General features: G+C 43.4%; 1 protein-coding gene across 5 annotated transcripts; it reads right to left on the reverse strand.

Moving 5' to 3' along the window:
- Positions 1–211: 211 nt before the first annotated feature.
- Positions 212–25,246, reverse strand: itcha (itchy E3 ubiquitin protein ligase a). Of its 5 annotated transcripts, XR_006031172.1 has the most exons (25): positions 25,067–25,246; positions 22,157–22,220; positions 21,838–21,979; positions 20,914–21,038; positions 19,729–19,860; positions 19,109–19,157; positions 18,146–18,321; positions 17,258–17,573; positions 16,101–16,196; positions 15,416–15,590; positions 14,410–14,485; positions 13,942–14,026; positions 13,436–13,564; positions 12,694–12,766; positions 11,816–11,887; positions 11,636–11,724; positions 9,606–9,765; positions 9,086–9,219; positions 8,736–8,876; positions 7,542–7,662; positions 5,798–5,902; positions 4,528–4,624; positions 3,627–3,699; positions 2,803–3,389; positions 212–1,596 (listed from the first exon to the last, which is right to left on the reverse strand). XR_006031172.1 is itself a non-coding variant. In XM_042088881.1 (24 exons), the coding sequence occupies exons 2-24, from the start codon at positions 22,179–22,181 to the stop codon at positions 3,290–3,292; spliced, it is 2,622 nt and encodes an 873-aa protein (XP_041944815.1). In that variant the 5' UTR covers positions 22,182–22,220; positions 25,067–25,246; the 3' UTR covers positions 212–3,289. The 5 variants fall into 5 exon arrangements, 4 of the variants coding, with proteins under 4 accessions (XP_041944815.1, XP_041944811.1, XP_041944812.1 ...); XM_042088881.1 differs by having other exon boundaries at positions 212–3,389; positions 17,327–17,573; XM_042088877.1 differs by having other exon boundaries at positions 212–3,389.
- Positions 25,247–27,143: the final 1,897 nt, after the last annotated feature.

Below are 27,143 nucleotides of genomic sequence, written 5' to 3' on the forward strand. Positions count from 1 at the left end.
ATTTACGGCCTAAGGCCATAGTTAATATATCCCGTTCTTCATCCAAAGTAAGTCATAATATCGCCCCTTAGTGGAAACAACAACTCATAGCACAGGCCTAGTAAAGACTTCAAAGTGTTTAAACATGACCCGTGTTTGGGGGGGGGGGGGGGGGGGGGGGGGGGGCACAAACTAATTTTCTTCTCGCATGACATTAATTAGGTACAATAAGTAAAGCACCAATCCTTTTTATTTCTCAATTTTCTGAATGGACATCTCACATGTTTATCTTTCTGTACATGTACATAGGCTATACGAAAAATAAATAGCTTTGAGATAATTTCCTGTCCCCAATTTATTAAAAGATTAGGTATTTTAAAACAAGATTTGAATGTATTAAATGTACTATTACACGATTTACAATGTTAAATAGGAAAAAAATAAATGAATGATCGTCATTTTTACACTATTTCACCTTCTCTAGGATTTAGGAAATGGCAATATGAAGAAAAAAAATGAGAAGGAATCTCCAACCTCCTTTTTTATGACATTTTGTCTGTGCTAGAATTATGCAGTTGTTACATTATTGAACATGTGCAGTAAAGAAAGTCAGCCCACAGTAAAGAAAGCACTCTATGCTAATGTATACCTGTGGCCTATAATGATAATGTCCACAGTTGTCAAGAGGACTTGCTTTAAAGTAGAGCCAACACAAAACATTGCTGTGGGTACAAATGTTCTGTGCTCCACCTCTGGGCAAAACCATACTGGACACAACCTAAAATCCTTTAAAGCGAAAGAGCCAAACATATGCAATATGAGCAGTGGTGAGGATCACTGAAGGTACTTGCTGTGAAGCCTGCATACGTGTCATACTGCAGCTGACAGAGACTAACTGTCCAATGTTCATGTAGACCCGTTAAACTTCAGTACAGTGCACTGCATGCAAAAGGATATGGTTGAGGTCAGCTGAAACCAGCCAAACTTCTAGCCAAATATTAAATACTGTCAGGGAGAGGGTACATGTATGTAGGCTTTACACCAGGAAATGTCAAAATAGGTGTTAATTATCAGTAAATTCATGTCCTATCAGATGTTCACAGTTAATAGTTTTTAGAGAATACACAGAATATTGAACATACACATTTTTGAGATGCATCTGGCTGTTAAGTGCGTTATATTAGAATCAGATACCACACAGGACTGTTATAGCATGCCTTGGAAATGGCTCCTCAAAGTGAACCCTACAGAAATTCAAGATGGAAAACAAAACGAGGTGATGTGCTGCATATTTAAAAAATAAACAACAATAAAGCCATTTCCTACATGGAAGTAGGTTGCACAAACTTGTTTTGTCCCTCTTTCTGTTTATTTTTTTTTCATTCATCGCTTAACAAAGTCTGTTCCAGTGTTTCCCAGCATGGTCTTGTTTTGTCCCCAACGGTCATTTATGCCCAGACACGCAAATGCAGATTTTTTTTTTTTCCTCATGCCTTTCACAGATTATTTTTCCAGGTGCCTGGAAACAATGCAAGGTCAAAACTGGCCAAGTAATATTCACTTGGCACAGCCTCCATTCACTGTACCCAGAGTCTTGCCTTGTGTGGAGTTGAGCACCTTTTTTTAAAAAAAAAAAAAGCATTGAATTAAGTGGGATCATAGTGAATTTCTTTAGGTGTTTGCATAGAAAATAAGAAATTTCATTCATAGAAAAAATGTTTGCGGGAAAACAAAAACTTAATCAGTGTGAGATGTTGTACACATTGAACTCAGGTAACTGAAAGCAAAGTCATTTCCTTGAGCAAATTTTTTTTTTTTCCAATTGCAAATATATCAAAGCATACCATACACACACATCAACAGTGTACTGTACAAAGTATGTGCTTCCTTTGAAGCAATTCCTTTTTAAAGTGTTTGCCAGCCATTTTACATGATATTTATTCTTAAGAGGAAGTCACAGTGATACAGTTAAAGGTATGCGCCGAGTAAGCCAAACTTTACCATTTCCGCTTTCACACTAAAGCATTAAATAGATAACAGAATTTAGCATTTTATTCAGGTCACTCTTTCAATAAGATACCATTCAGTGGGAACGATTGAAGTGATCGGTGGATGATTGAGAATCTATTTCTTAAGAAATAATTCATGGAATTTAAATATTTTGACAAACCAGAGCTTCCCACGTCATAGGTGATCTGTCATTACTCCCTTCATAAAATAACAGCACTCTTCCACTCTCTAAAAAATAAAACCCTTAAGCAACAGGGTTAATAGGGTGCGAGTCAGTCACACCAACTTAAAAACACACAAACACACACACACACACACACACACACACACACACACACACACACAACACATGAGAAAGACCCAAGGAAGATTTCTGCTGGCCACTCTCTGAGGCGTGCTGACCCAGATAAACGGTACCCGTCTAGGCAAAACCAGCAGTCCCCTGCTCTCTCCTGCACTGGACGCAGCACTTAAAGAAGGACACAGCCATGGATGTTTAAAGGACATTACTGACCATGACAGAGCCGCTACACCATCTTTCTACAGCACTTGTCATCCTTGAGCTTGGGCATGATACCTTCTAATGTTTTCTTTATTATTACAAAAGCTGTACTAATCTGTATTAATTGCCACTGATCTGTTTGCCTGTGTTTTGTGTTGTTTCTGCCAGTAGCTGCTTCACATGGATGGTTTTGTCTTACTACACAGCACAACACACTACCCCCCCCTCCCCCACCCTTTTCTCCTCTTAGACTCTTAGAGAATATCACTCTGCTCTGACAGACATCAAGCTACTGGCATCCATCCACAGACCTGTTCATGCAGAGCTGGGGCACCACAGCCCCAGCCATCTGAGGAGGAGAGCAAGTGGTTGCTTGGGAATCAAGACAGTAGCGTCGGGAGATGGTTTCTGCTGCAGAGTCATGGTCCAGCAGCTCGGGCATGGTGGGGGGTGGGGGGGGGCTGTGGGTGATCCATTCATGGCGGTGGAGCGTCTCTGCATAGATAGACAACGGGACGCAGCGCAGAAGATAAGAGAGGGGTTGGGGGGGGGGTTTGACTATTTCACCGAGTGCTCAATGGAGCCGAGGGGGGGGGGATCAGTTAATAAGGGGTTGTAAGGTGAACTGACGTGCTCACTCACACACACACGCACGCACACGCACACACACACACGCACACACACTCTTCTGTCTTTGTGTCTCTTTCAGGTGATTTTCACAGGTAAAACTTGTCCCCAACGGGTTTCCAGGCTCAAAAGAAGAGCATCGGTGTGTGTGTACATGTGTGTGTGTGTATTTCACTCCTGCCCAAAACCTTCCGTCTCTTCAATGGCAAACATCAGCTTTTCTTTCATCTGCTCGTAGCTCTTATAAGGTGGCAAATCCAGACGGTTAAAGCTGTGGAGAAAAACAAAGACATGCTCAAGAGGACACAAGAGAGTTTGTATAGACCCTTTCAAGAGAGTTCCATTATCAGCATCATAGTTGGCCCCACAAGACTTCCTTTTTAACATTCCATATGTTATCTTAATGTAGAGGAAGTAGATTGGGGCCCAAATAGAACGTTCAAGCATTGTTTTTATTTTTATTGTTGAAAGGGTCCATAGCTACTGTACACGTTCTTGCCGTTCTTACCAAGTGTGACTTCGCGGAAGCCAATTCTCTTTCCCCACTTTCTCAATGCAGAACTTCTGAGGACCATTGCTCCCTGTGAGAAGCAGAATCAAATCAAAGAGGACTCCTAAGATAAAAAGTATGTGCAGATATATATTGTCTTTATACATTTTGATTATTTTGCCTCCAACTTTGATTCTGATGGGTCATTCTGCACTAGTGTCCATAACTACACCCTTGTGTGTGCGCACCATTAGACAATCAAAAGGGTCACCCTGAATGGAATTCTTGATAGATGACATGTTGGCCAACAAACATTCAACATTTGCTGAGGGTGCTGACCCTTTCTGCCTAGTGACGAGCTACTCATTACCATTACATTGATCCATGCTGCTGTTAAATGGGCGAGTTGGGTCTGGCATATCTATTGTTATTCGCTTTGCAAATAATTAGTTACGATGGGCAGCTTCCTCCTTTGTTTTCCATCTGATTTTTTCTTTTTTGGCAGGTAATTCAGTCTTACATTTTTTAAGGACAGTTGCATAATTTACGTTTGCTTTTTCAGTCTGTGTCACTCTTGAAACGTGTTTATGTTAGTGTCAATAAATTGCTGCGGTTTGTTGAGCCTATAGTGATTCTGATAGATCTCAGGTTTTTCTTTAGTGTTCTTGTAACCCGGCCCTAGACTGACACACCACATCAATCTGGAGGTCACTCTCTTCCATGGCCTTGATAGGCCTGCAAATCGGGAGCTCTAGGCCGGGATCTTTTATGAATAGTCTCGGATCACATAATAATACACTTCCTAAAAAATAATAAAACATCATTGATCAATGCCCCACCAGCCTCCCCTAGCCCTTGTGGATGTTGACCACGCTAAGTCCTGGACGTTTTCCACTCCTAGCGGCGCTCCTGCACTCACCCATGAGGTCAGCAAAGCCTCCGACGGGAAGCCGGCACGTGCCCGTCACAAACTGCAGCAGTCGCATCCTCTTCTCGTTGTCCATCTCCTTCACACACTGCAGGACACACACACAAAAGAATTACAAGTCAATGAGTGAAAATGTGAGCCCACAAAATGGAGGAGGGATATCAAAATGGCCACCTAAATGTTTTAAATAAATACAAATAAAAATCACTCGACTAAATCCATATGTAATCAGTCAAAGTGTGTGGACAAGGACAGCAAGAGACCCTTGGAGTGCGATGGATCAGTTGGATCTGCACAACAGTTCAAGCCAGTGCTCTGACCAGACATACTGATGCTGGACCTGTGAAGTGGCCTGGTCAGACTGGTGTTGTGCGACGAGCCCAGGCCTAACCCATAGACAGTAAAAGAAATGGACGAACAGACTCCGTCGTTTTCAATGGGAGGGCACGGAGTCAAATAGAACGATTTTTCAGTTGGTCCCCCTAGTACTGCGCAGATTCACACTTAACTTTGTGACGTTAGCCATCGAACTGAATCTTGTAACTCATATGATAGATACACAGAAATTCTTCTCACACTTCCTTCGCCTTTAAAGTCATCAAAGTTAAACATTTATTTATGTATTATTATTAATATCATCCTCACCAAGTCGTGTTAATGTTGAAGCTACCATACATGATCATCTTTAAAAACAGTCAACAAAACAAAAAAAAGTTATAGCCTTGAAGCTAATCTTCTTTCCACTTTTCCGACCTACGGTCAATCCATCGAAAACCTCTGTAATGATTAGTGCCGTTTTTAAAAAAATTAGGTTTACTTTTTTATTATTATTATTATTATTATTAGGTTGCCTCTGTGTAATGCTTTACCTTAACATACGGTCGTGTATGCTAGGTTTTGCTTATGAGTTACCGTCATAGACAGTAAGGTGGACTGAGCTTCTTATCCAAACAATACGGTTATCTCCCTACGGCGCGAAAGAGAGATTACGCCAAAGCTAGCTTCCCTCCAACCGAACAAGCTAACCATTCTTCTTACGGGTAACCAACGTTACGGACAAGGTAGTGGAGTCTGTTTTGCCTTTGTAGTGTTTATGTGGATTACACAGAAGCTACAATATCGGCACAGGATATATGTTATATGAAGTTATGGTATTTCAAAAAAATCCTAGAATGAATGGGCTTCTATGGGAGTTAGCAGAGAGGTGGTCCCTCCAGCCTACGTCGATTCTTCTACTTCCGGGAATTCGCCTGCCCCCTACCTGCCAGAACCAGAGGATCTGCTTGCTGCTGCGGGCGTAGTGTCTGTAGATGGTGTTCCTCTGCCAGTCAGCCATGTCGATCTCTTGCATCCCACAGAGCATCACCTGCAACACACAGCACCCAGTCAACACCAGCCACGAGGCCTGAAACAAAACACGTCTACACAAGTGCTCTACAGGTGCTACGAACAGGCCTCGTGTTGGCAGTCAACACCAGCCACGAGGCCTGAAACAAACACGTCTACACAAGTGCTCTACAGGTGCTACGAACAGGCCTCGTGTTGGCAGTCAACACCAGCCACAAGGCCTGAAACAAACATGTCTACACAAGTGCTCTACGGGTGCTACAGTATACATAACAAAAGAATCTCTTTTCCGTGGCTGAGTTTCTCGGATAGGGTAGTTTTCACAATCAGGGGGTGCGCTTGAAATTTTTCAAAAACAGGCCTGTGTACCCCAAAATGTCACAATCTTGGAATATTGCATGTTATTATTAATGGCTAGACTTACGAGCACATGGACAACTGGACAAAAGGTAAAGGCACCTTTCAGTCATTTTTATGCACAAATTGGTTACAGCAAAGGTAGGTGTCACATACATCGTTTCCTGACTGCTGATTCTGTTTATAGTTTGTAAAGCTTAGGCAAATCTCTGATCAATGTGATTGGTTAGGTGGACTGATGATTTCAAAGTTAATATCATGTCTACGCCCACCATGCTAGCGTTGAAAAGGATTCCCAATCGAGAGTGACCAGACTATCCATGTCATGATTCTATGTACTACTTTCTTACCACAGAGGGTGAAACACAGCTGACTGAAATTACCATTGTGATTTCAAATGCAATTAAAATAGCATAATCATGCACCTGTGAAAACATGCACTGTGATACCCTAATGTTATCCAAAAAAGTGTTTGGGACAAACAGTGTCAGTGTTTTACCATTTTAGGAGTAACATATTAATTATCTGTGTGTTTAGACAAAGAAACACCAAAATTTCCACTCCAACTCAAATGTTTGACAGTCCATCAGACACAGCTCAATCAAGATATTTTCAAAAAAGGTTTACAATTGTCCAACAACATCAGAAGCTTTCAATGAAAGGCAAGCAATCATTTCAAAGAGTCATGGCTGTTCAGTGCAAAACAAATGAGATAAGAATATTTTTATAAATTGGTGTATTTGCCACAAAAGCCTTAATTATGCATATGATATCCCATATATACATATAAATCACTAATATTTCTTGCAGTATAGACTGTACCCATCAGGATTTAAAATGCTTCAGATGGGATGTTTACTCATGTAGACAGACAATTTAATACTTTGATTTTTCATAAGTTTTCCCAATATCATCCCTTCTTGAATGTTTTTTTTAGAGTTATCCATGCTTTGATGCCTTGAAATAACTTTTTTTATCCATCTACAGACATATTGAATGTGTAAAACTCAAACAATGAGATTTTGACCCTGTTGAAACAAAGCGCACACCCTGATTGTGAAATTACCCAGTAGGTCCAAGGTAGGGAGAGTGAGTTATAGTTATAGTAGTAGTGAGACGGATACTGCAGATGCATTTGGGAACCTGAAACATGTGCTTAAAAAGTGCTGTGCAGGTGTTAAACAAAGATCCCATGGCTACTGGTCTTTAGTTGGTATCAAGTGAGGTGTACAGGTATAGGATAGTTTGTGACCGATACTGCAGTTGTATTTGGTCTGAGACAGCTGCATGTGGACTGGTACCTCAAGCTCCTTGGCGTCGAAGAGCTGCAGGTACTGTTGAGGGAGAACTTCATTAAATCCCTCAAAGAAGGCCTGCGTCTGCTCCTCTACGCCACGCGACAGACGCCACTCTGCCACCAACCTGGGAGCACACAGAACAAACACACATACACACACAACAGCATTCACAATATGATCACAAGTCTCAGGATGGAAAAATATCATATATGTAAGGGATAATGGACGACACGGTAGTCCGTTCACAGAAGTTAATGCACGGTCGAGGTTGTAAAACGGCCCCGACGCAAAACCTCGTAAGTGCATTAACTTCTGTGAACAGACCCCCGTGGAGTCCATTATCCTGCTTATTCCACTGTTGCCACTTGCGTTGTGTTCATTTTCTGTTACAATTTAAACATTTTAATCGCTAAAACGGTCTTGTTTGTAGAACTACTTTCTTCCGACACATATCAACGAATTTCTCAACTTGCAGGACAAACTGCCGTTACTAGTTCTAAATGGATGGTTGCTACGGCCAAAGGCCAGTCGTTAGTTCTCTCTCTCCCGTTGTCAAGCGGGCATATCCCAAGATTCTGATGAACTTTAGCTTTGAAACATCGCCATTTTACCTAGCCTGCTGTCATCCATCTAGCTAAAAGTCACCTCAGTCATATGCTACAATGTTACTATGTTCTGAACCTCTGCATTTATCAGCTTGGATGCAACGTGACGGTTCATTTAAACTTCACAACGAGTTCGGCGAATTAATATACAAGTGTGATACGGCCAAAAAAATGGATCTACTTCATAGGTGTGCAAATAACATGCGGTTAATGGTCGTTCTAAATTACGTAGGACAATGGGAAATTCAACCAAGCAGTGGAATAAATATATATTTATATATATTAGGGTGACCAGACGTCCCGAAAAATTCGGGACAGTCCCGATATCCAAGCAGTTGTCCCGAATCCCGAATCCTGCCCTAATTGTCCCGAAAATTATACTCAATCAGAATACTGAGTAGTTATTTTCTGATAAACATTAAAAACTGTCCGTAGAGAGGTTGAGTCGACTGCATGCAGCCCCCGACGGCAGCTAAGTGTCTGGATGCAGCCCGGCTACTTTGTTTCTTTTTGACGTTCTATAATTAGGCACGAATATATGACATGACATGATTCCTAGAATACAAATGTGAGTATGACCGGTATCTGGTACCTGATGTACTCCTCTTTATTCTCCTCCGTGACCAGGACGTTTCCTCCGTCTGCCTTGAGCTCATGAGTGGTGACCTCGCCCAGGATCTCCTTATCCACCGAGAAGTACATCTCCAGACCACACTCCTCAATGTTGTTGTCCCTGGGGAAATGGGTTGAAGAACAACAAGGATATGTAAGCTAAAAATAATATATTGTTTATATTTGTGACACACTGTAGCACCGGCAATGCCATGGTAAATGATAAGCCCTCCCTATAACTATCTCATCAATATTATCAGTATCATTTACACTATTGATTGTTGAGTACATGTCCAACATAGTCACTCCCAAGGGTCTCTTTGGTCTTACTTGATCCAGATGAGGGAGTTGTAGAACTCCGGGTCAATGGACTCCAGATCCTTTAGGCCCAATGGCTTGCTGAGGATGCGTTTGTAGAAGGGCAGGGAGAATCCTGTGTCAATGAACTTCCCATGAAACAAAGCCTGAATTGCGAGACAGGGAAGACAATTAAATAAATCTACTGAACTGAATAAAGCAATATGCCTTTTTTCATGTACTCTTTTAAACAATTAACACCTTACAAGTATACAAATAGACAACAGTGGTGGTCAAGGGTTACCACATTTCAATTTTTTCCCCTTTTTTTGTCGCAGATGTCTTTGCTGGTTTTTGTTTTTATTATTATTTGTCTTTTCTGTTTCTGTATCACAAGCTGTGACTTTGGTGTCACAAGCTCTTTTGATGTTGCTGTTGTCTGACTGCACTCAGGACACTGCTGTAAAAGAGCTCGATCAAACAGTGGATTGTGAAAAACAGTGCACATGTGTACACAGAGAGAGTGTGTGTGTGTGTGTGTACACATGCGTACCATGGCAATGAATCGGCCGATGAACTTGAAGTACTTGAGGTGATCGGGGTTGATGGAGGAGGCAGGGTTGATCTGCAGGCAGTAGTTGTCTTTTCCAGCATACTCAAACAGACAGTACATGGGATTCAAAACCTCATGGGACAACAGGAAGAACCACTCCCTGCAAACACACACACACACACGACCGTAGTGAACATGGGGGTCACTGTGTTGTAAGCTGCAGCAGCATCCATAGCACATTCAGGTCCATGCGCCCAAGGGCACCCAGATTTGAATCAGTCATCCCCCATCTCTCTCTTCCACTCAATTCCTGTCACTCTTCACTATCCCATCGTAAAAAAGCCTCCGAAATACACTTTAATAAAGATCCTGCTAATCCTAATGGAGCCTAAAGACCCTAATGAAGCTCAAGGCTGTCAGAGAGGCTACGAAAGAGACACACGCACACATGCTATATGGTTTAAGATGGAGGACGAGGAGTAAAACTAGAGCGCTAAAGCAGGTAGACAGTGTGAGAGAAAGCCTTCAGTAGAGTGAGTCCTTCAAGGGAGCAGAGTGAGAGGGAGACTTTGGCTCTCAGCTTAGTGAATGACCCTTGGAACTCTGCCAAGGCCATGCTTGAACTGCCAGCCGGACAAAAGAGAGAGCCCCTGAGAGGCTGCTGGTCTGAGCCCTGACCCACATCCCACTGTAAGCCTTAGTCACTTCAGCTCCACAAAGAGCCCCTGCAAGTTAGACTAGCTGTTACCTCAGGTCTACTAAGAGCACGGGCAGGCACGTTTGACTGACAGCACAGTTCACTGGCCGTAACCTAAGGTCCACTAAGAGCACGGGGACGTTTGGCTGGCTGTGGATTCGCGTGCCAAGTCTCTGGATGTCACACTAGCTGTTACCAATCCAACACGTGTTTTTTTTGTGTGTGGTGGAACCCGCATGTTATAGGTGACCTACATTTTCTTCTTACAAGACTTTTTTAGGGTCAATATGAACATGAAACATTTATATAAACCTCCGAAATATGAAAAGAAAATTACCATTAAATGATAACGTACACCTTATCGTTATCTAATGTATGATGGCTCAACTGTAAACACACACACGCACACAGAAGCCCAGATGGGCTCCATAATTAGGCTCCAAAGGCTCCTCCAGTCTGTTTCATGCCGCCAGCTCTCTCCAAACCAGTGCGTCTGACTGGGAAAGTGACTTTATTTTGAAGTAGATGCAGTGAGAGTTGTCTGGCTGGCAGTGTGCGGAGATAAGAAGGGCCTTTAAATTATTCAAGCAGAGACTCATTACGCCGGTCCCCAATGAGCCCAGTGTGGCAGAGAGCAGAGCAGAGCAGGCAGGAAAGTATCTCAAGGAAAGTGAACTTGGCAATGCTCTTCATTTCAATGGGGAGCGCTATGGGCTTACTGCTTTATGCTGTGTTGTGGCCATTAGTTATTCTATCCTGTTTCACCATATCTATGAAGCATTCCATGAGCCAAGAGTACTGAATCTCCTTTGAGTGCTGCATGCGACTCATCATAAGTGAACAGAATTACAGTGACTGATTCATGCACTTCAATTACTCCAGCAGTAAGGCCCGGATATAACTGCTATAATTCCGACTCTGAGTGTGTCCATTTGAGAACACTGAGAAGTAGCTGACTGGGTAAAACCAGACAGATACTTTCGATGTTGTAAGCGACGATGTGGTAAACTCACACCACATGTTTTAACAGGTCTTTCCTCTTGTGTTCACAACTGTGCACTCTAATAACCAACACAAGATATTCAACAAAAATGTGTGACATGCCAGTAATCCGATTGGTCGGGATCTGGAACGTTGACTGTTCTCTTTTTCAAGGGGTCTTTGACCCGGCTCAAACCGCATGACAAATGTCAACCGGTCTGACGGAAATGTATCCCGATTCTTCGGATTGTCAAGTTCGACTGCAGCGGGGCTAAACTCGGGCCAAAATGGTACAGTGTCTGTCGGTCAGTGTTTGTCAGTGTCAGTGGCTTGAGAGGAACAGAGCGCCCACCTGGCCACTCCTCCGTAGTCCAGCCCCTCTTCCCCAGGGAAGATGATCCACAGCCTCCTCCGCAGGTCTTGAGGGTGAAAACTCATGATCTGCATGGCAATGACGGAAACAGTTGCTTTAGAAAAACATCATCCAGCCCAGTGTATGGCATGGGATTGTGAAAGCAGTGCATGTACTCACCTGCTGAAATGAATCTTCAAACAAAGTCTTGCGAGTGACATGAATCTTGATGTGCTGGGGCATGGAGAGTTGCTAAAACACAGACAAACAAATTATCAAACACACCAATGTTTCCACACATGTTTATGTTTTTGAGTATGCGTGTGTGTGTGAGAGACCATATTAACTGCCTTAGTCACCACATTAAGTTATAATCTTACAAAACATCACTGACTTGATCTTACTTCCTCAAGGACAGTGACTCAAGGGAAGAGCTATAAGCTGACGTAACTCGGTAGCGTTGCCTATTGCATGGTGAAACTCCAGGCTTTGCCACAGCCTGTCAGCTACAGCACCTGCCCCTCTCAACCGGCAGAGCCAGTTCTACCAGAAAATACCACAAGGTTGCTCAGTGACACACTCTTTGTACCAGCATATTGTGAGAGAGAGAGAGAGAGAGAGAGAGAGAGAGAGAGAGAGAGAGAGAGAGAGGAGAGAGAGAGAGAGAGAGAGAGAGAGAGAGAGAGACAGAGGTATAAGAGAGATGGAGATAACAGAGGAAGGCGGGGTTAGACAGATATAGAGAGGAAGGTAGGATCAGATAGAGAAAGAGAGACAGACAGACAGACAGACAGACAGACAGAGAGAGAGAGAGAGAGAGAGACACAGACCAGGTATAAGAGAGATGGAGATAACAGAGGAAGGCGGGGTGAGAGATATAGAGAGGAAGGTAGGATCAGATAGAGAAAGAGAGACAGACAGACAGACACAAAGAGAGAGAGAGAGAGAGAGAGGAGAGAGAGAGAGGAGAGAGAGAGAGAGAGGAGAGAGAGAGAGAGAGAGAGAGAGAGAGAGAGAGAGAGAAGTGAGTCAAGACAAAACTAGAGGCGCTGACTTACCTGACACCAGAATCTGAAGTAGTGCACTTTGGCTTTGAAGTCTCGCACATAGGTGATCTGGGGACCATTTTCTCTGTTACACAAACACGCAAGGGCAAGAAATACGCACGTCAGAAAAACTCTGAGCATCCAGACAAATGCAGCACCAGCACTGTGCACACCACCAGACAGTGCCATGCTACTGGGGGACATTAGGCCCTATAGTTATGATGTCCTTCGAGGGGAAAATGAATAACAATAAGCAGCTAGCTACTTCATTCACCCACCCGCTAGGGAAGAGGAAGATTCCCAGGAGGAATATGAATACACAATAGCAACACAGTCAACAAATCAAATGATGAACTTTTTGAGGACTTATTTTTTCCTTTTTTCCAGGCCAAATTGCCTTAATTACAAGGACAGGACACAACATAGCATACTTTGAGACAGGGGGCAAAAGGTTACTGTTACAACATTAGTAATTGCTTTACAGAAACTCACATACAACAATTACAGAGATAGAGAGAGGCTTGAGCCTAAATGTCTAAAGCCACTTCTCAACACATCTCAATTGTACTGTTTTTCAGTGATGGCAGACAAGGTCTCTTTCCTTTTACAACACAAAATATATCAATACGAGCACTTTCAATGACCCATGTCCAACTATTTTCAAAAACTTTAGGGCCTTGATTTCTTCAAATCTGAAATTCCAGGATCCACGAGTCGAGCATGATTGATGCGGCGAGCCTGGCTTAGTACTCACAGAGAGGACTTTCCAGTGCGAGGGTCGATATAGGTGGTGGTCCGGCGGTTGTGGTCCACAAAATAAGGGATGCCGTCCACTGTGAATCTCATCTCCCAGCCCTCGGGCAGAGGCTTCTCGTTCAGTAGCCTGGAGTGGATTAGAGAGAGAGAGAGAGAGAGAGAGAGAGAGAGAGAGAGAGAGAGAGAGAGAGAGACAGACAGACAGACAGACAGACAGACAGACAGACAGACAGACACAGAGAGAGATAGAGAGAGAAAGAGAAAAGACAGGAGTTCAGTCACACTGCAGTGCTGTGTGTATGTGTGTGTGTGTGTGTGAGAAACATTTCACACATTATCTCTTTTGCAACAAACTAAGGCTGACAGTGTATGAACCCAATAATCCTTAATGTTTCACTACCAGGACACAAGCAGTCAGTTTTTACATAGCATGGTGTTGGGAAGTCAAACTCTTCACCAATAGCATGTCAACTATCTGGGTGCTTGAGTCCAAGAGAGCCCTACCCTTGCGTGCGAGGGTCCTCCCATTGCGTGGAGCGCGTAGGGTGATGCACAAAGTACATTCTGCCATTGCTGTCTGTTCTTTTCTCTGATGGGACACAACCAGGCAAATGTGAACACACAAAAACATGCATAGAAATGTGAACAAATGCACGTCAAATACTGCTTAATATCAGTCACACAAACGCTACGCTTCGTTACTGCAAATAGTCATTTCCTGTGTATTAGCCGCATTGTGTATAAACTGAAGGACAGTGTTTTATGCAAGTTAAAAGAAACAAAACCATATTAATAGCATATTAACTGCCTCCGTGTATTAACCTCATAGCTGAAAAGTTTTGAAAATCAATGTATAAGCTGCGGCTAATAGTTGGGAAATTACGGTACTTTACTGATAACATTAGCCACAAGAGGGGTGGGTAAATGAACCCAGTGTGTCCAGATGGCATGGGGTGACGATGAGTGCCTTACCCCATCCCTGTGGAAGAGGGCCAAGAGGGTCGAATTCTTTCTGGGTGGTTGTGGTGGGTGCAATCTGTTCCTGAAGCTGATGCACACAGAGACAAAAACAACAACAGTTACAGACGGAGAGTACAAAGTCACCGACCCGTGCCGGCCCACATCTAATCCAGCGCCATACAGCAGCTCTAGGCTTCCAGTGTTTCCCACAGAATTGAATTCTATTTGTGGTGGTAGGTTTGCAGAATTAACTTGAATGCAACATTTTTTAACAAATTAGCGCAGAGTGGTTATGATGCTAACCAGCTTTAAGCACCATTTAGTACAACCTGGAAAATCATTGTGTGGTGGTCAATGTTGATATTGTGGTGGGCCGCCACAAATAAGTCAATGTATGGGAAACACTGGGCTTCACTGCTGCATGGTAAGCTACAATACAGTAGGTCACTTTTAAGGAGGAGGAAGACCTGTTGGCCATCTGTTGTTCCCTGTGTTTCTCAGCAATACTACAAAAAGAGCAATGGCAAACAAAAACTCCCAGATCAACAGTATAGCAGTAGTAAGGAGCATGAAAAGGTGAAAGGTGAAAACTATGATTAGGGGTTTAACAGGTAAGAGGTTGATTCCTGTTGTAATTCAGTAGCAAACAATAGGAGGAAGAGTGGTCAAACTGCTTGAAAAAGGACCAACCCGAATTTGAAACCCTGAATCCGACGCCGAGACCATGCGTGTTTGAATAAAAGCGGCTACTTAATCCCACACTCTATTGCGTTCCGTTTTTGTTGAATCAAATACCCCGCTGTACACCAGAAGTAGAAAAAGGGCCAATCACAAAGAAGTGAAAGGTAAATTACAATTAGAGCTTTTAAATGGTTAAGATGTGGCACCTAACAACAGACACTTCTGTGCATTGCAAACAAAATCAAATGAACTCCTTGTTAAAAGTGCCCTGGCCATGGTGACCACCCCACCACCCTTAAAGCTGTCCAGTGCCGTGGGGTCAGTCTTGCAGGCTCACCCCGTAGATGAACCTCTGGTTGAACTGCTGCATGGCCCCCTGCAGCTGACTGCGCTGGCTCTGCCACTCCTGGTAGTTGCGCACCGACTCGGCAGTGGGTCTCTGCCAGGTGGTGGTGCGGCTGATGTGGTCTACGTAGTAGACCCGGCCCATGGGATCCGCACGACGCTCCCACCTACAACACGGGCCAAACGCACAGCCTTTTTAGCAGCTTTAGGATCAAGCATGTCCGGCAAAGTCAATTATCAACCTTATTTTGAAAAGGGGTTGTGTGTAGGATTTTTTTTAATTTGAAACATTCAACAATGACCTACAAATAGCAACAGAATCTGACGAAATTGGACGTGATGTCTCAAATGCCTGCATTTTGTCTAGTCTAGCCCGGACATCCACTTAATTTAGCACGCGTCGGACATACTCTCTTGTAATACCACTAGAACGGCGTTACAGACGTAATGGTAATTACTGCATTTCATTAGCTCTGAACCCTGCTAAATGACAATAAAGTTGAATCTAATCCAATTCCCATCTGTAACTCAAATTCAACACTTAGTCCCTTTAAAGACTGGCCAGGAAAGCTGGCTTTTTTTGATGCATTGGAACATCCCACATGAGCCCCATGGGTTTATTCATGCAACGTCCTTAGTCTCTTAGTAGGGGTATTCAGCGTGGAATAAGGCCTTACCCAGGTGGCAACGGCTCAGGTCTCTCCCAGGTGGTCCGCTTCTCCAGGTGATCCACATAATACACACGGCCAGTCTGGTCCACTCTCTGCTCCCAGCTGCACAACAACACAGAAGAGGGTGGAAGAAGTGTTAGCATGACGCTAAATGTGTTAGTGTTAGAAGCACGATGCTAACAGTTTGTGTTAGTTAGCATTACTGTAAGCATGATGCCAACTGTACCAGTCTAACACACAGGCCTGCTTTGGTATTAGTCATAGAAATGAGACTTCCAAATGAAAAAACCCAACACTTACACCGTGGTCATACAAGGATACAGAGAGAACTTACATTTTAAACAAAATCCCTACTGTCATGTACACTCTGAAAAGTTTGCACATTTAGAGAGAGGGGCCAATAATATTGTGTGCTTCCAACAGCAATGTGCAATTACTGGGCAGATGTTCTCCATTTCTGCACTTAAGTGGGTGTGAGAGGGCACAAAACCTCCCTCCCACGTACACACACACACACACACACATTTAAGACTCACTTCACGTACACACACACATTTAAGACTCACTTAACCTCAAGCAGATTCAACCACCAGCATGCAGCAGAGGCGGTGACATGACATCAGCCCCACATGGCCCCATCCCACCTCCACCCTCCCCTGCTGTGGTCCCATTACAGCCCTGTTCATTACGGGCACGCCGAGGCCCTGGAATCTAGCATTAAAGTGTCAGAGGATAATTATAGCTCCTCCAGGCTCCATAGCACTAGCTGCAAATAAAGGAGAGAAAAGAAACAGAGATCCCAGCACTAAGTCTCCAGCAGTCCGTAGGGGACGGCGTGACCGAGGGCTACAGATAGCAACCTTATGGCACTAACGGGAGGCCCCACAGGCAGGATCTCTCCTGGCTCAGATAGTGCCGTCATTTCCACTTCTTCGCGGCTCGGAGGTTGCTGTTTCAATTTACCTAACTCCCCACGAACGCCGTCAGGGGATGCAAGATTTCAAGGCACGTTTGTTGGGTACATCTCTCACAAGTGGCTCTTCTGCAATGATAAAGCCTTCAACACAAATCCATGGATGCAGTCTCTGTGGAGAAGTGGGGGGGTGGGGTGGGGGGGGGGGTTAGGTTGGGTCAGGATGAGGGGAGAGGCGGGCTTAACATACCCGTGGGGTAGCTGCCCGGTGTTGAAGGGGCTACGTGTAGGATTTTCAGGGATGTCAGGACGGACGTACCCGGGGGGCAGGGGTCCGGTGTTGATGGGGCTGACCCGGGAGGGGGCAGCGGCGGGCGGCGCGCTGGAGTTCTGGTTGGGCGCGGGGGGGCTCGTCCCAGCCCCAGAGCCAGGGCCAGGGCCAGAGCCAGAGCCAGAGGGGGGCCCTGAGCTCGGGCCCTCCGGCGTGCCGTTCACCTGCAGGCTGGGGTTGGGCTCCGGGCTGGCCGCGCTGCTGCCATGGCTCGGGGTGGAGCCGTTAGAGGAGGCTGCGCAGGACAAACAGAGTTTTATGAGAGCCTGGAAGGATGGAGTTAACACCTCTAAAAGACGTATGGTCTGAATTCCTATACATGGACTAAGTCTAGACCTAGACTAAAAGGTTTTTTGATAGGAGATTGTCATTAAAGTTCTCGTTTAGTCTAGAACTAGGTTTAATCCAAGTACAGGAAGTCAGTCTTATATGCCAGTATTTCCCTTCCTTGACTTAGAGGGCATTCACACTGACACGCCTCCAGGCACTTAAAGGGATACTCCACCAGTGTACCTTGCTTTTTTTTTTTTTAACACTCAGTATTTTGGAATATATTTGCCTTTTTGAGGTGGTCGCTGCCTTATGCATTTCATATCAAATCTTGCTATCCTTAATACAATAAATATTTAAACCAGAGAATCAATCTGAAAGTCCTCAAAACGGCAAAACCCTTTGGTAGACCATTATAAAGGTAGATCAGTAAAGGCTTTATGGCAGTATCACTATCTGTGGACAGTGTGTTATCATGATGTGGAAGACCTCGCGGTGTGAGAGGGCAACGCTGCACGCTCAGTAACGTTTCCAGACCTGGGGAGGAGGTGGGTCTGCGGGGAGGGGGTGGGCGGAGAGGCCTGGGGGGTCGTGGCGGTCTGGAGGCCCCTGCAGACAGGGAGGGAGACCCCGTGCCGTTGACAGCGTGGCCATTGGGGAGAGCCGGAGCATCATCGGCGATGTCACTGGCGGGAGAGGAGCCTCTGCTGGGCCTAGCAAAACACAGAACGTTTACTCACAAGACTAGAGAGCTGGGCCCATATTCACAAAGAATCTTAAGGTTAGAAGTAGTTTCTAATAGACGGATTTAGGTGAAACTTCTAAAAATATTTTTTTTGGACTAAGAGTAATTCACAAAGCATGTTAGCACTAAAGGTAGCACCTAAGTCTGGGACAGGTTAGATGTAGTCGAGAGGACTCCTAACTCACTATTCACAAAGAATCGTAAGCAGCTGTTTGTAGCATTCCACAATATTTTGTCATGCAAATGCAAACATACAGTATTGCATCAATCCGTAGTGGATTGCATGATAGGCCATTTGCTTTGTAGCCTGTGATTAAATATATATATATATTTATCTCTCTCTCCTCCTTCATGGTACTCATGGAGCCACGCTTTCTCACCAGCACACTTCCCACTCATCATCAGCCAATCACAGTGGTCACTCACTCCAAGCACGCTTGTGCGTGACAAAGACGTCAACCATAGCAACGGAGCTCTTAACTCATCTTAGCAGTTGTCATTTTCCCTAACTAAAAGTTGGTCTCAGCAGCTTTGTGAATACCTTTTAAGAGACATTTCCTAGTTAAAATTGTTTAGTCCAATTTAAGAGTACTCTTAGCAGTAAGACAAAATGCTTTGTGAATACAGGCCCAGAAGTACAAAGGTTCTGGCATAGAGGGCTTTTATCAAAGCATGTTCTCCTGCGAAAACCATTATTACATCCCAAGGCAATACAATGATTCAAATTTGAAATGCAAAAGTGAAGATACACCTACCTCTCTGGCTCTTTATTTGGTTTCAAATCCCCATTTGGAAGTGATGCTTCTGTATTTAAATAAAAAAAAATACATCATTAGGTTGGAAATAATTGCAAAACCCTAGATCAATTCATTGAAGAGATGAACACACTTGCACACAATACAATCTATGCCTAGTAATCAGAAAAGGCCACGCAAGACAATCTCTCATAACAATCTGACATGAAGCTGTAAGTAATGTACAGGTGCAAAGATGCAGGGGTCTACTCTCTGATCCCCGGTCCCCTTCTCCTCCCCATTCATCTGAAACCAGCTGGCCCAGTGATGGACAACGTGATATGACACAACCCTACTCCCAGCCTTAGATCTTTATCAGAGATTGTGATAATTCATCCCCTCATAACAAATATCAACTATACTGTCAAAATGTCATATTGATGATCCAGTAGCATAGACTTGGCCTTGTTTGTCAAATGTATGTAATTCAAATATAATTGTGGTTATCTACAGTATATTCTCTATTTTCTTCATTGAATTTACAAAATAAATGTGCTGTATATGGTTATTGGAATACGAGATGACCTATGATGTCATATGAGATCTTAGTCAGGTCACACGGCCCTAATTAGATGTCTCACCGCGACTCTGCTCCTCGGCGGCGAAGGTCTGCGGATCCACCTGCATGCCGTCCAGGCAGACGCACAGGTCCCCCACCACGTCCGACTGGTCCCTGTCTGCACTCAGCTGCAGCGTCTGCACCACCTCACAGACTACACTCCACATGAGGGAGGAGGGACACAGTGAGGCAACAGAAACAAAACCGCACACACTTCCTGCCAACCTGGCAAATGTTATAAAGGTCAGCATATTTACAGGATGTGCACAAGAGCGCATGAGGAGTACATGAACGGCATTATTGTGGCAACAGGGCACAGTAGTGGGTAGATACAGATAGAGACTTTCAAAGACTTCACCAGAGAAATCAACCAAACCAAAGCCAAAACACGTCAGAGTGCTCAGATCATTTAAACTCTTGGTTAAATGGGGTCTTTTGTTTGCCAGTGTTCTAAGGACCACACACTGGTGGAGGTGTTTCCAATAGGCTGGCTTCAGTCACATGGCCTGCACATGTTAAGTATTTGTGAAAAGACCCTTTGTGGTAGTGGAGTAAGCCTGCTCACCTGCCTGCTAAAAGCTAAAGTGGCAGAGAAAGCATGAGGGTAGAGAGCAACTCGGCCCATATGCAAAACCAGTAATGTGTGAGTGCGCTCAGACAGACACATGCTCTTCTCGCTCTCTGCTTCCTTCTTTGTTTTGTTTTTTTTCCATCCCCACCCTCTGAGTGTCTTTCATTTCTGTTTCTGTGATGAATCAGATCTGCCGTCAAAAGAAGAGGCGAGAGAGAGAGAGAAGGAGGGGGGTGGGCACAAGAGAGAGAGAGGAAGAGAGAGAGAGAGAGAGGAAGAGAAAGAGAGAGACAGAGAGAGAGAAAGAGAGACAGAGACAGAAAGAGACAGAGAGAGAGAGAGAGAGAGAGAGAGAGAGAGAGAGAGAGAGAGAGAGAGAGGAAGAGAAAGAGAGAGACAGAGAGAGAGAAAGAGAGACAGAGACAGAAAGAGACAGAAAGAGACAGAGAGAGAGAGAGAGAGACAGAGAGAGAGAAAGAGAGACAGAGACAGAAAGAGACAGAGACAGAGACAGAAAGAGACAGAGACAGAGACAGAGACAGAGACAGAGACAGAGAGAGAGAGAGAGAGAGAGAGAGAGAGAGAGAGAGAGAGAGAGAGAGAGAGAGAGAGAGAGAGAGAAAAAAAGGCACTTACTTTTCATGTCATTCGACTTGAGCATTTCGCTGACTTCCAGAGTGGCCATCCCTAAAAGAATGTCGGCCTTCAGTGTCTGGTGACTCCAGACCCGAAAGATAAGCTTGCTGAAGGGTGTAACAATACTAGAAGGGAAAAAAACACAACACAAGTGAGCCAGTGTTAAATGTCCTTCCAGGTTGGCAATCATAGACCCAAAGCCTTTTCAAGGACAACTTCATTTAGTCATAAGGACATAAGGAGGTTTCTCCTCAGCACAATCACAATCCAAAAACTGTAACTATGTTGTTTGAGCTTTCATATTCTTATACACATTAGATGTTCTCCATTCTCCAAGTAGAGGTTCACAAAGGGAAGAGGAAAGGTGACCTCTAGAAATGGTTCTGCCAACGTATTGACTGCATCTTGCGGGTGTTCCCTGGTGAGGACACCTGATGCACTACACAACTACACAGGCAACAGTGGCAGCTCACGCACCTCGGATTCTGAGAAACACAAACACTACAACTCCCTTGTTGACGTTTCGGTCATATTTTGTGGTTTAGTCAGCACCATGTTGGTGTTCCACTCAGCACATCACAGAAACATCAACAGCACTATATTTATTGAGGAGGAATATGTTGTGGTTAAGTGACAAAAGCAACTAGAAGTTAACTTAGTTTGGAGTAGCCTAAACACTTTAAAGGAGCGATCTGGCTATGTTTTGCTAGATGAATGACACAATAAGGCTCCTTTATGTTCCACATCCTCAGGCTTAACTTGCAGGTGTGTCATTAAACCATGTACTTGAAACACGCTGGTTTTGTTGTTGTTTATTGTTGTTGTTTTTGTTGTTGCTAGTTTCACAGGTTGGGCGTTTCCTGCTTTGCTGCTACCCTCCAGCCCGTGTCACTCGATCATGAGTAAACCACCTGTGATACTCACACAGTGATGGGCTGTTTCCATTTGGGAGTGAAGGTGTTGGTGCATTTTTCCGTCTTCTTGGATTGGCCGTCCACTGCTACCTCAACATAGGGACTCGGCCCAAACCAGTTCTTCTTGTTCTCTTTCAGTTTCGCAGCGAGAACTACAGGTGAGGGACAGCAAAAGGTTCAGATACCACTGATAACATCGGGTGTACCATCAAGCAAGATAAAATGGGAACCACCTTATCAAGCTATATTATAGTCCTTTTACAATCAGCAATCAGCACTAAACTCGCCGACTTAGCACACAACTATACTGTGTTAATCAAGATACATACCGATAACCTGAAGTTGGGCCTTCATCGTGAAGCCATCAATGGAGCCAAGAGGTTAGGTAACAAGCTGCCAAAGAAACAGGATAGGAAAAATCATAAATAATGTTATTCATTTAGTAATTACACATTGCCGTCCTTTTCAAATCACAAAGGTCATAGAGGATTTGGCCCATTCTCTCAGTGGTTAAACACACAGCTGTTTAGTTGTAGGACATCAAGGCTCACCAGCAGAAAATAACAGCTCTAGACTATAGTGACAGACCATCACAAATTAATACAATTCACCAAGTCATCAACCATGGGTCATTTCAAGGTCCATTTTTGTTTGATTTCTTGTACTGTGGTTTGACCTCATACCACACAATTTCAGCTGTACTGAAGTGCATGGAGTCAGAACAAAAACAAACCCACGTGCAACACTTCTGCTTAGTTCCGTGCTGCAGGCAGGGGAGTCATGAATGGCTATGGCTGTGGTGCAAGGAGTATGGGAGGAAAGACTGGGCTTAACCTGAACAGGATTAGCAATGATGCAACCCTGAGGACACGGGCCCCTCTACATGCTACTCTGACTTATTATCTCCAGGGACAGAGTAAAGCTGATGATTCACAAACACAAGGCAACTTTTAGAGCAACGTTTTGAGCTTTAAGTCATCAGAAGGCAAATTGTTATGATCCTACAATCAGATAACAGGGAATCTGTTTTGTCATTGCCTAGCAACATTGCTCAAAAAAAGTTAACGTATCCCCATGTTTCATCACTTTCAGATGAAGATGCTTACAGTGTGCGTCAGAGGGACAGAAACGGAGGAGACCTAAACAGCCACTACTGTTCCATTTGGAAACTCTTGAGCACACACCACTACAGAGAGCACACACTGTAAACAGACATCAAACACTTGGGGTACGGGTATGAGGTGTGCGCAGATTCACAAAGTACCAGCACTAGGCCTGCTTCTTATAGAAGGACAGAGACGGTCAGCCTAACCAAATCTAACATCTAACATGTTCGAAAACATTCCATTAAGATAACCTAGCCTACGCTATTTGAATGAGCCAAGGCAACTTAAGACTCCCCTTCAATCACTCAAGTGCTCCATTGTTTCTCATGTTAACATTTGCTACAGGAGATGGAGCGTGACACCGTGGCATTTATTGTCTGGGACTAGGTAGATAATTCAAATTCTTTGTCAGGGATCAAAGTCAACAGCAAATTGCCAATTTTGCTAATTTAACCACCAAATCTTCACAACTCAGGCTATCATCAGGTAAGATATTCAAGCAAATAAACATGTGAAGCTGGCTGGTTCAGCCGTTAAGATGGTCTTAAGGAAAGGTTTGCCATTCGGCTTTCGTTCACCTAGAATATTTTACATGGCCTTGACATCTGCCTAATCCAACTCCAGGACAGACAGTTTGTTCTCTCATCAAAGGCTAAAGATTCAACAGAACACGCATAATTCAAGGGTTAATAATTCATTTGCATGTCAGGGAAAGCTTACCAAAGGGCATCTTACGCATGGCTCTGGATATGACAAAATGAGGGCCTCTATCTGGCAGCTACAGCCCAGCTAGGGCTATATGATTTAATTTCCAGACCATTCGAAACACTAACACAAGAGCTTTTAGTTTCTATTTTGAGGATGGACTTCCTGGGATGAATGCGATCGGGAAGTTCGACCTTTGATAGCAAACATGGCACCTGTGTATTTATTTCAGATAATAATAACCACATCAACCAGCACACGCAGTTAACAGGTTAACTGTCAACAATGTTGAGCAGATTTTCCTGAACTACATAGATTTTCAAGAGAACCCAGTGTCTGATCTGATCTGAACTAACCTAGGATGCTGTCTGTTGCCGTAACACTAATGTTAAGTTAATTATACTAAGCTGTAACAGCATTAACAACATGACATAGACCCTAATTTTTGTAACGTTAACTAACGTTACATTCTGAACTTACACAATGGTATGACATACGGACATAATAAACGTTTAGCAGCTATTGCTGACACGTCACAGCTACCTTTCATAGCCGCATATGATAACTCATGGCCAACTTTTATAAGTGTCTACGCCAAAACCAAAAGCAAACAACCAGGCTCATTATGTGATTGTCGTGTGTGCTAGTTGCTTACTTGCTAGCTAGGCCTTCAGTGAAGCCAAACTAGCCAACTTTAATAAGTCACACATGAAATGTGTCCAGGTAACAACAGCGCAAACGTAAAAACCTAAGTTATCCAAGTTAAGGTTATGGTGCCTAGCTGGCCACAGAGACATTAATAAGTTACACACAGGTCCAGTAACGTAAGCTTAATCGCTCACATCAGATGGCTAACTTAACTTATGCAGCCATGATGGTCCGCCTTGTAGTTTACAATTTAAAAACTGGAATAACGTTAACTAGCTAACTTTTGAGGATCATGTGTACAGAAGCCTTACAACAGGTAACGTTATAAGGATATCAAGCTAAAAAGGGAGTAATTGGCTAGCAGGAGTTCGTACCAGCACCGCAAACGTAGACCACTATAACATTCGCTGTCTAGCTAGAACTAGCTTACCTAGCTTGCTTGCTGCGTTGGCCAGCAATGTTTGCTAACTCTTCGACAGTCCTAATGTTAAGTTAGCTGACTAGCGAACTAGCAGGCGGACATGACTGATGTGACAAATAACGACTCCACTTAGTTAATGCAGTGACTCATGTCATATCAAAAGCAAATATATACAGTACCAAACAAGCTTGTAAACATCCTTGGGGTCAGATAAGACGTTGTTTACCTGAAACGCTGTCAGCGATCTAGCTGGCCACTAATTAGCCGCGCCAGAGCGCTGTCACAGGTGCAGCTAACCCTAATGTTAGCTCTATTCCGATCATCACATTTTGGTTGCTCGTCATTGAACACAATCTTACCAACTTTGATAGGATACGTAAGATGATTAGTCCTTGATGTCCGATTTAAAACAAGGTTAGGTTCCACTTTTTGGAGTAGTTTGTTTTCGGTCCATTTCATATTATTAAACGAGGATCAGCCACCATCTCTGAGCTTGTCATGTGACAGACGAACCCACAACGCAGCTTGACGTTAGGCAGAGCTAAGTTCAATTTCCTTACAATTTACTCAACGCATCTTATGTAACCTCATAGGCTCTGATTAGTGTGTAGGCTACAAATATAACACCCAACCTTATAATTTTGAGATGATGTTTGTGGTAGGCTACCCATTAACTTTTAGGTCTACTCCATATTATATCCACTTTTTTAAAAAACAGTAGTCTAACAGTTTTTGTTTTTTTTATCTTTTAGTTATATTTAGGCCTAACAATTTTGTAAAATGTCATAAATTGTAAATACAATTTCTTAGGCCTGTGCTTTTGAAAGAGTCTGTAAGGTGGCATTTAAATAGCCTAGTCTTCAAGAGGAGAGTAGTTTGGCCACACTCGTTGTAATCTTATGGGACAAATTCAAGACTTCTCTGTCATAAGTATATAAATAAGTATACTCTTTTGATCCCGTGAGGGAAATTTGGTCTCTGCATTTATCCCAATCCGTGAATTAGTGAAACACACTCAGCACACACTAATCCCGGTGCAGTGAGCTGCCTGCAACAACAGCTCACTGCGCTTGGGGAGCAGTGAGGTGAGGGGTGCTTTGCTCAAGGGCACTTCAGCTGTGCCTATGGTCGGAGTTCGAACCGGCAACCCTCCGGTTACAAGTCCGAGGCGCTAACCAGTAGGCCACGGCTGCCCTATAACATAGGCCAGAGGTTCTTAAACTGGGGGTCAGGAAAGTTTAAGAACCGCTGGCCTATGCTATAGGCAGAGGTGGAAAGTAACGAAATACATTTACTCACGTTACTGTATTGAGTAGTTTGTGTATTGTGTATCTGTAGTTTGTGTATTGTGTATCTGTGTATTTTGTATTTTTTAAGTAGGCCTAGTTTATAAAATCGGTATTTTAAATTTGACTTGATTACATTTTGAGTGAAGTATTGTACTTCGCTACATAAAAAATCCCATCCGTTACTTGAGTAAAAAAATTAAAAGTTTAGACTAAAGAAAACATAAAGGGAGAAAAGAAATCGCGCCCTAAACCACTAGCCTAGTGATAATGATCAGCATGTAGCTTACAACAGGACATGAATCAAGCTGGCGCCATGCAGTCTTTCGGAAAGTGATAGAGATGGAGCTGGATCACGAGAGGCATCAGATTACATGTGTAGCCTAACCTATGAAAGTGTATTTTCCGCTATTTCAATGGGTTGTCTCAGTTCGTTTTAGCATTAATGATAGCGGAGATATTCAAGCAAACACCATGGGATTTCGTGTTTTGACGTTTGTGCTCACCTTTCTTTGGAAAGAAGTTTATTAGCAGTTGTTTCCCCTCATTTTGATGTCTCTCTTTTTAGTAACCTGACTTGGCTTTCTTGGAGAAAACATTGCACCAGCAGCACAACAATTAGCGGTCCACTACTAGCATGCTCAACTAAATAAACAAAAGATAGACTACCTTATGAATCGTGCAGGCGGACTAAACCATTTAGCTCTTTAGCAAGGGAGAGTGAGAGTGACCTTAGACAGGTTTCACTATGTTTTGTATACAAAATCCAGTCAGTCAAACTTTAAATTTCGTCTGACATTCATTTTGACATTTAATTTGGAAGTTAAAATATTCAGGTAAAATAAATATATGGTGGACATATATATATATATTTTTTTTTTCAGTAATTAGCTTAAACTTCCAGTGAGTCTATTCGAAATTTACACCACACATTATATTAACACACACATAAAAAATCCAAACATAAGAGTTATGTGTATTAAAGTGGAATGACACAGGAAAAAAGTATTTAACGTGCCTACTGAAATTTCTTCAATACTTTGTGGAAAAGCCTTTGTTTGTAAAGACAGCTTCAAGACATTTCCTGTATGACAAAACGTATTAGTCACAGTATCAGGTGTGATTTTGGCCCATTGTTCTAAACAGATTC

Source organism: Alosa sapidissima, chromosome 4 (genome assembly GCF_018492685.1).
Source record: "Alosa sapidissima isolate fAloSap1 chromosome 4, fAloSap1.pri, whole genome shotgun sequence".
Taxonomy (NCBI): domain Eukaryota; kingdom Metazoa; phylum Chordata; class Actinopteri; order Clupeiformes; family Clupeidae; genus Alosa; species Alosa sapidissima.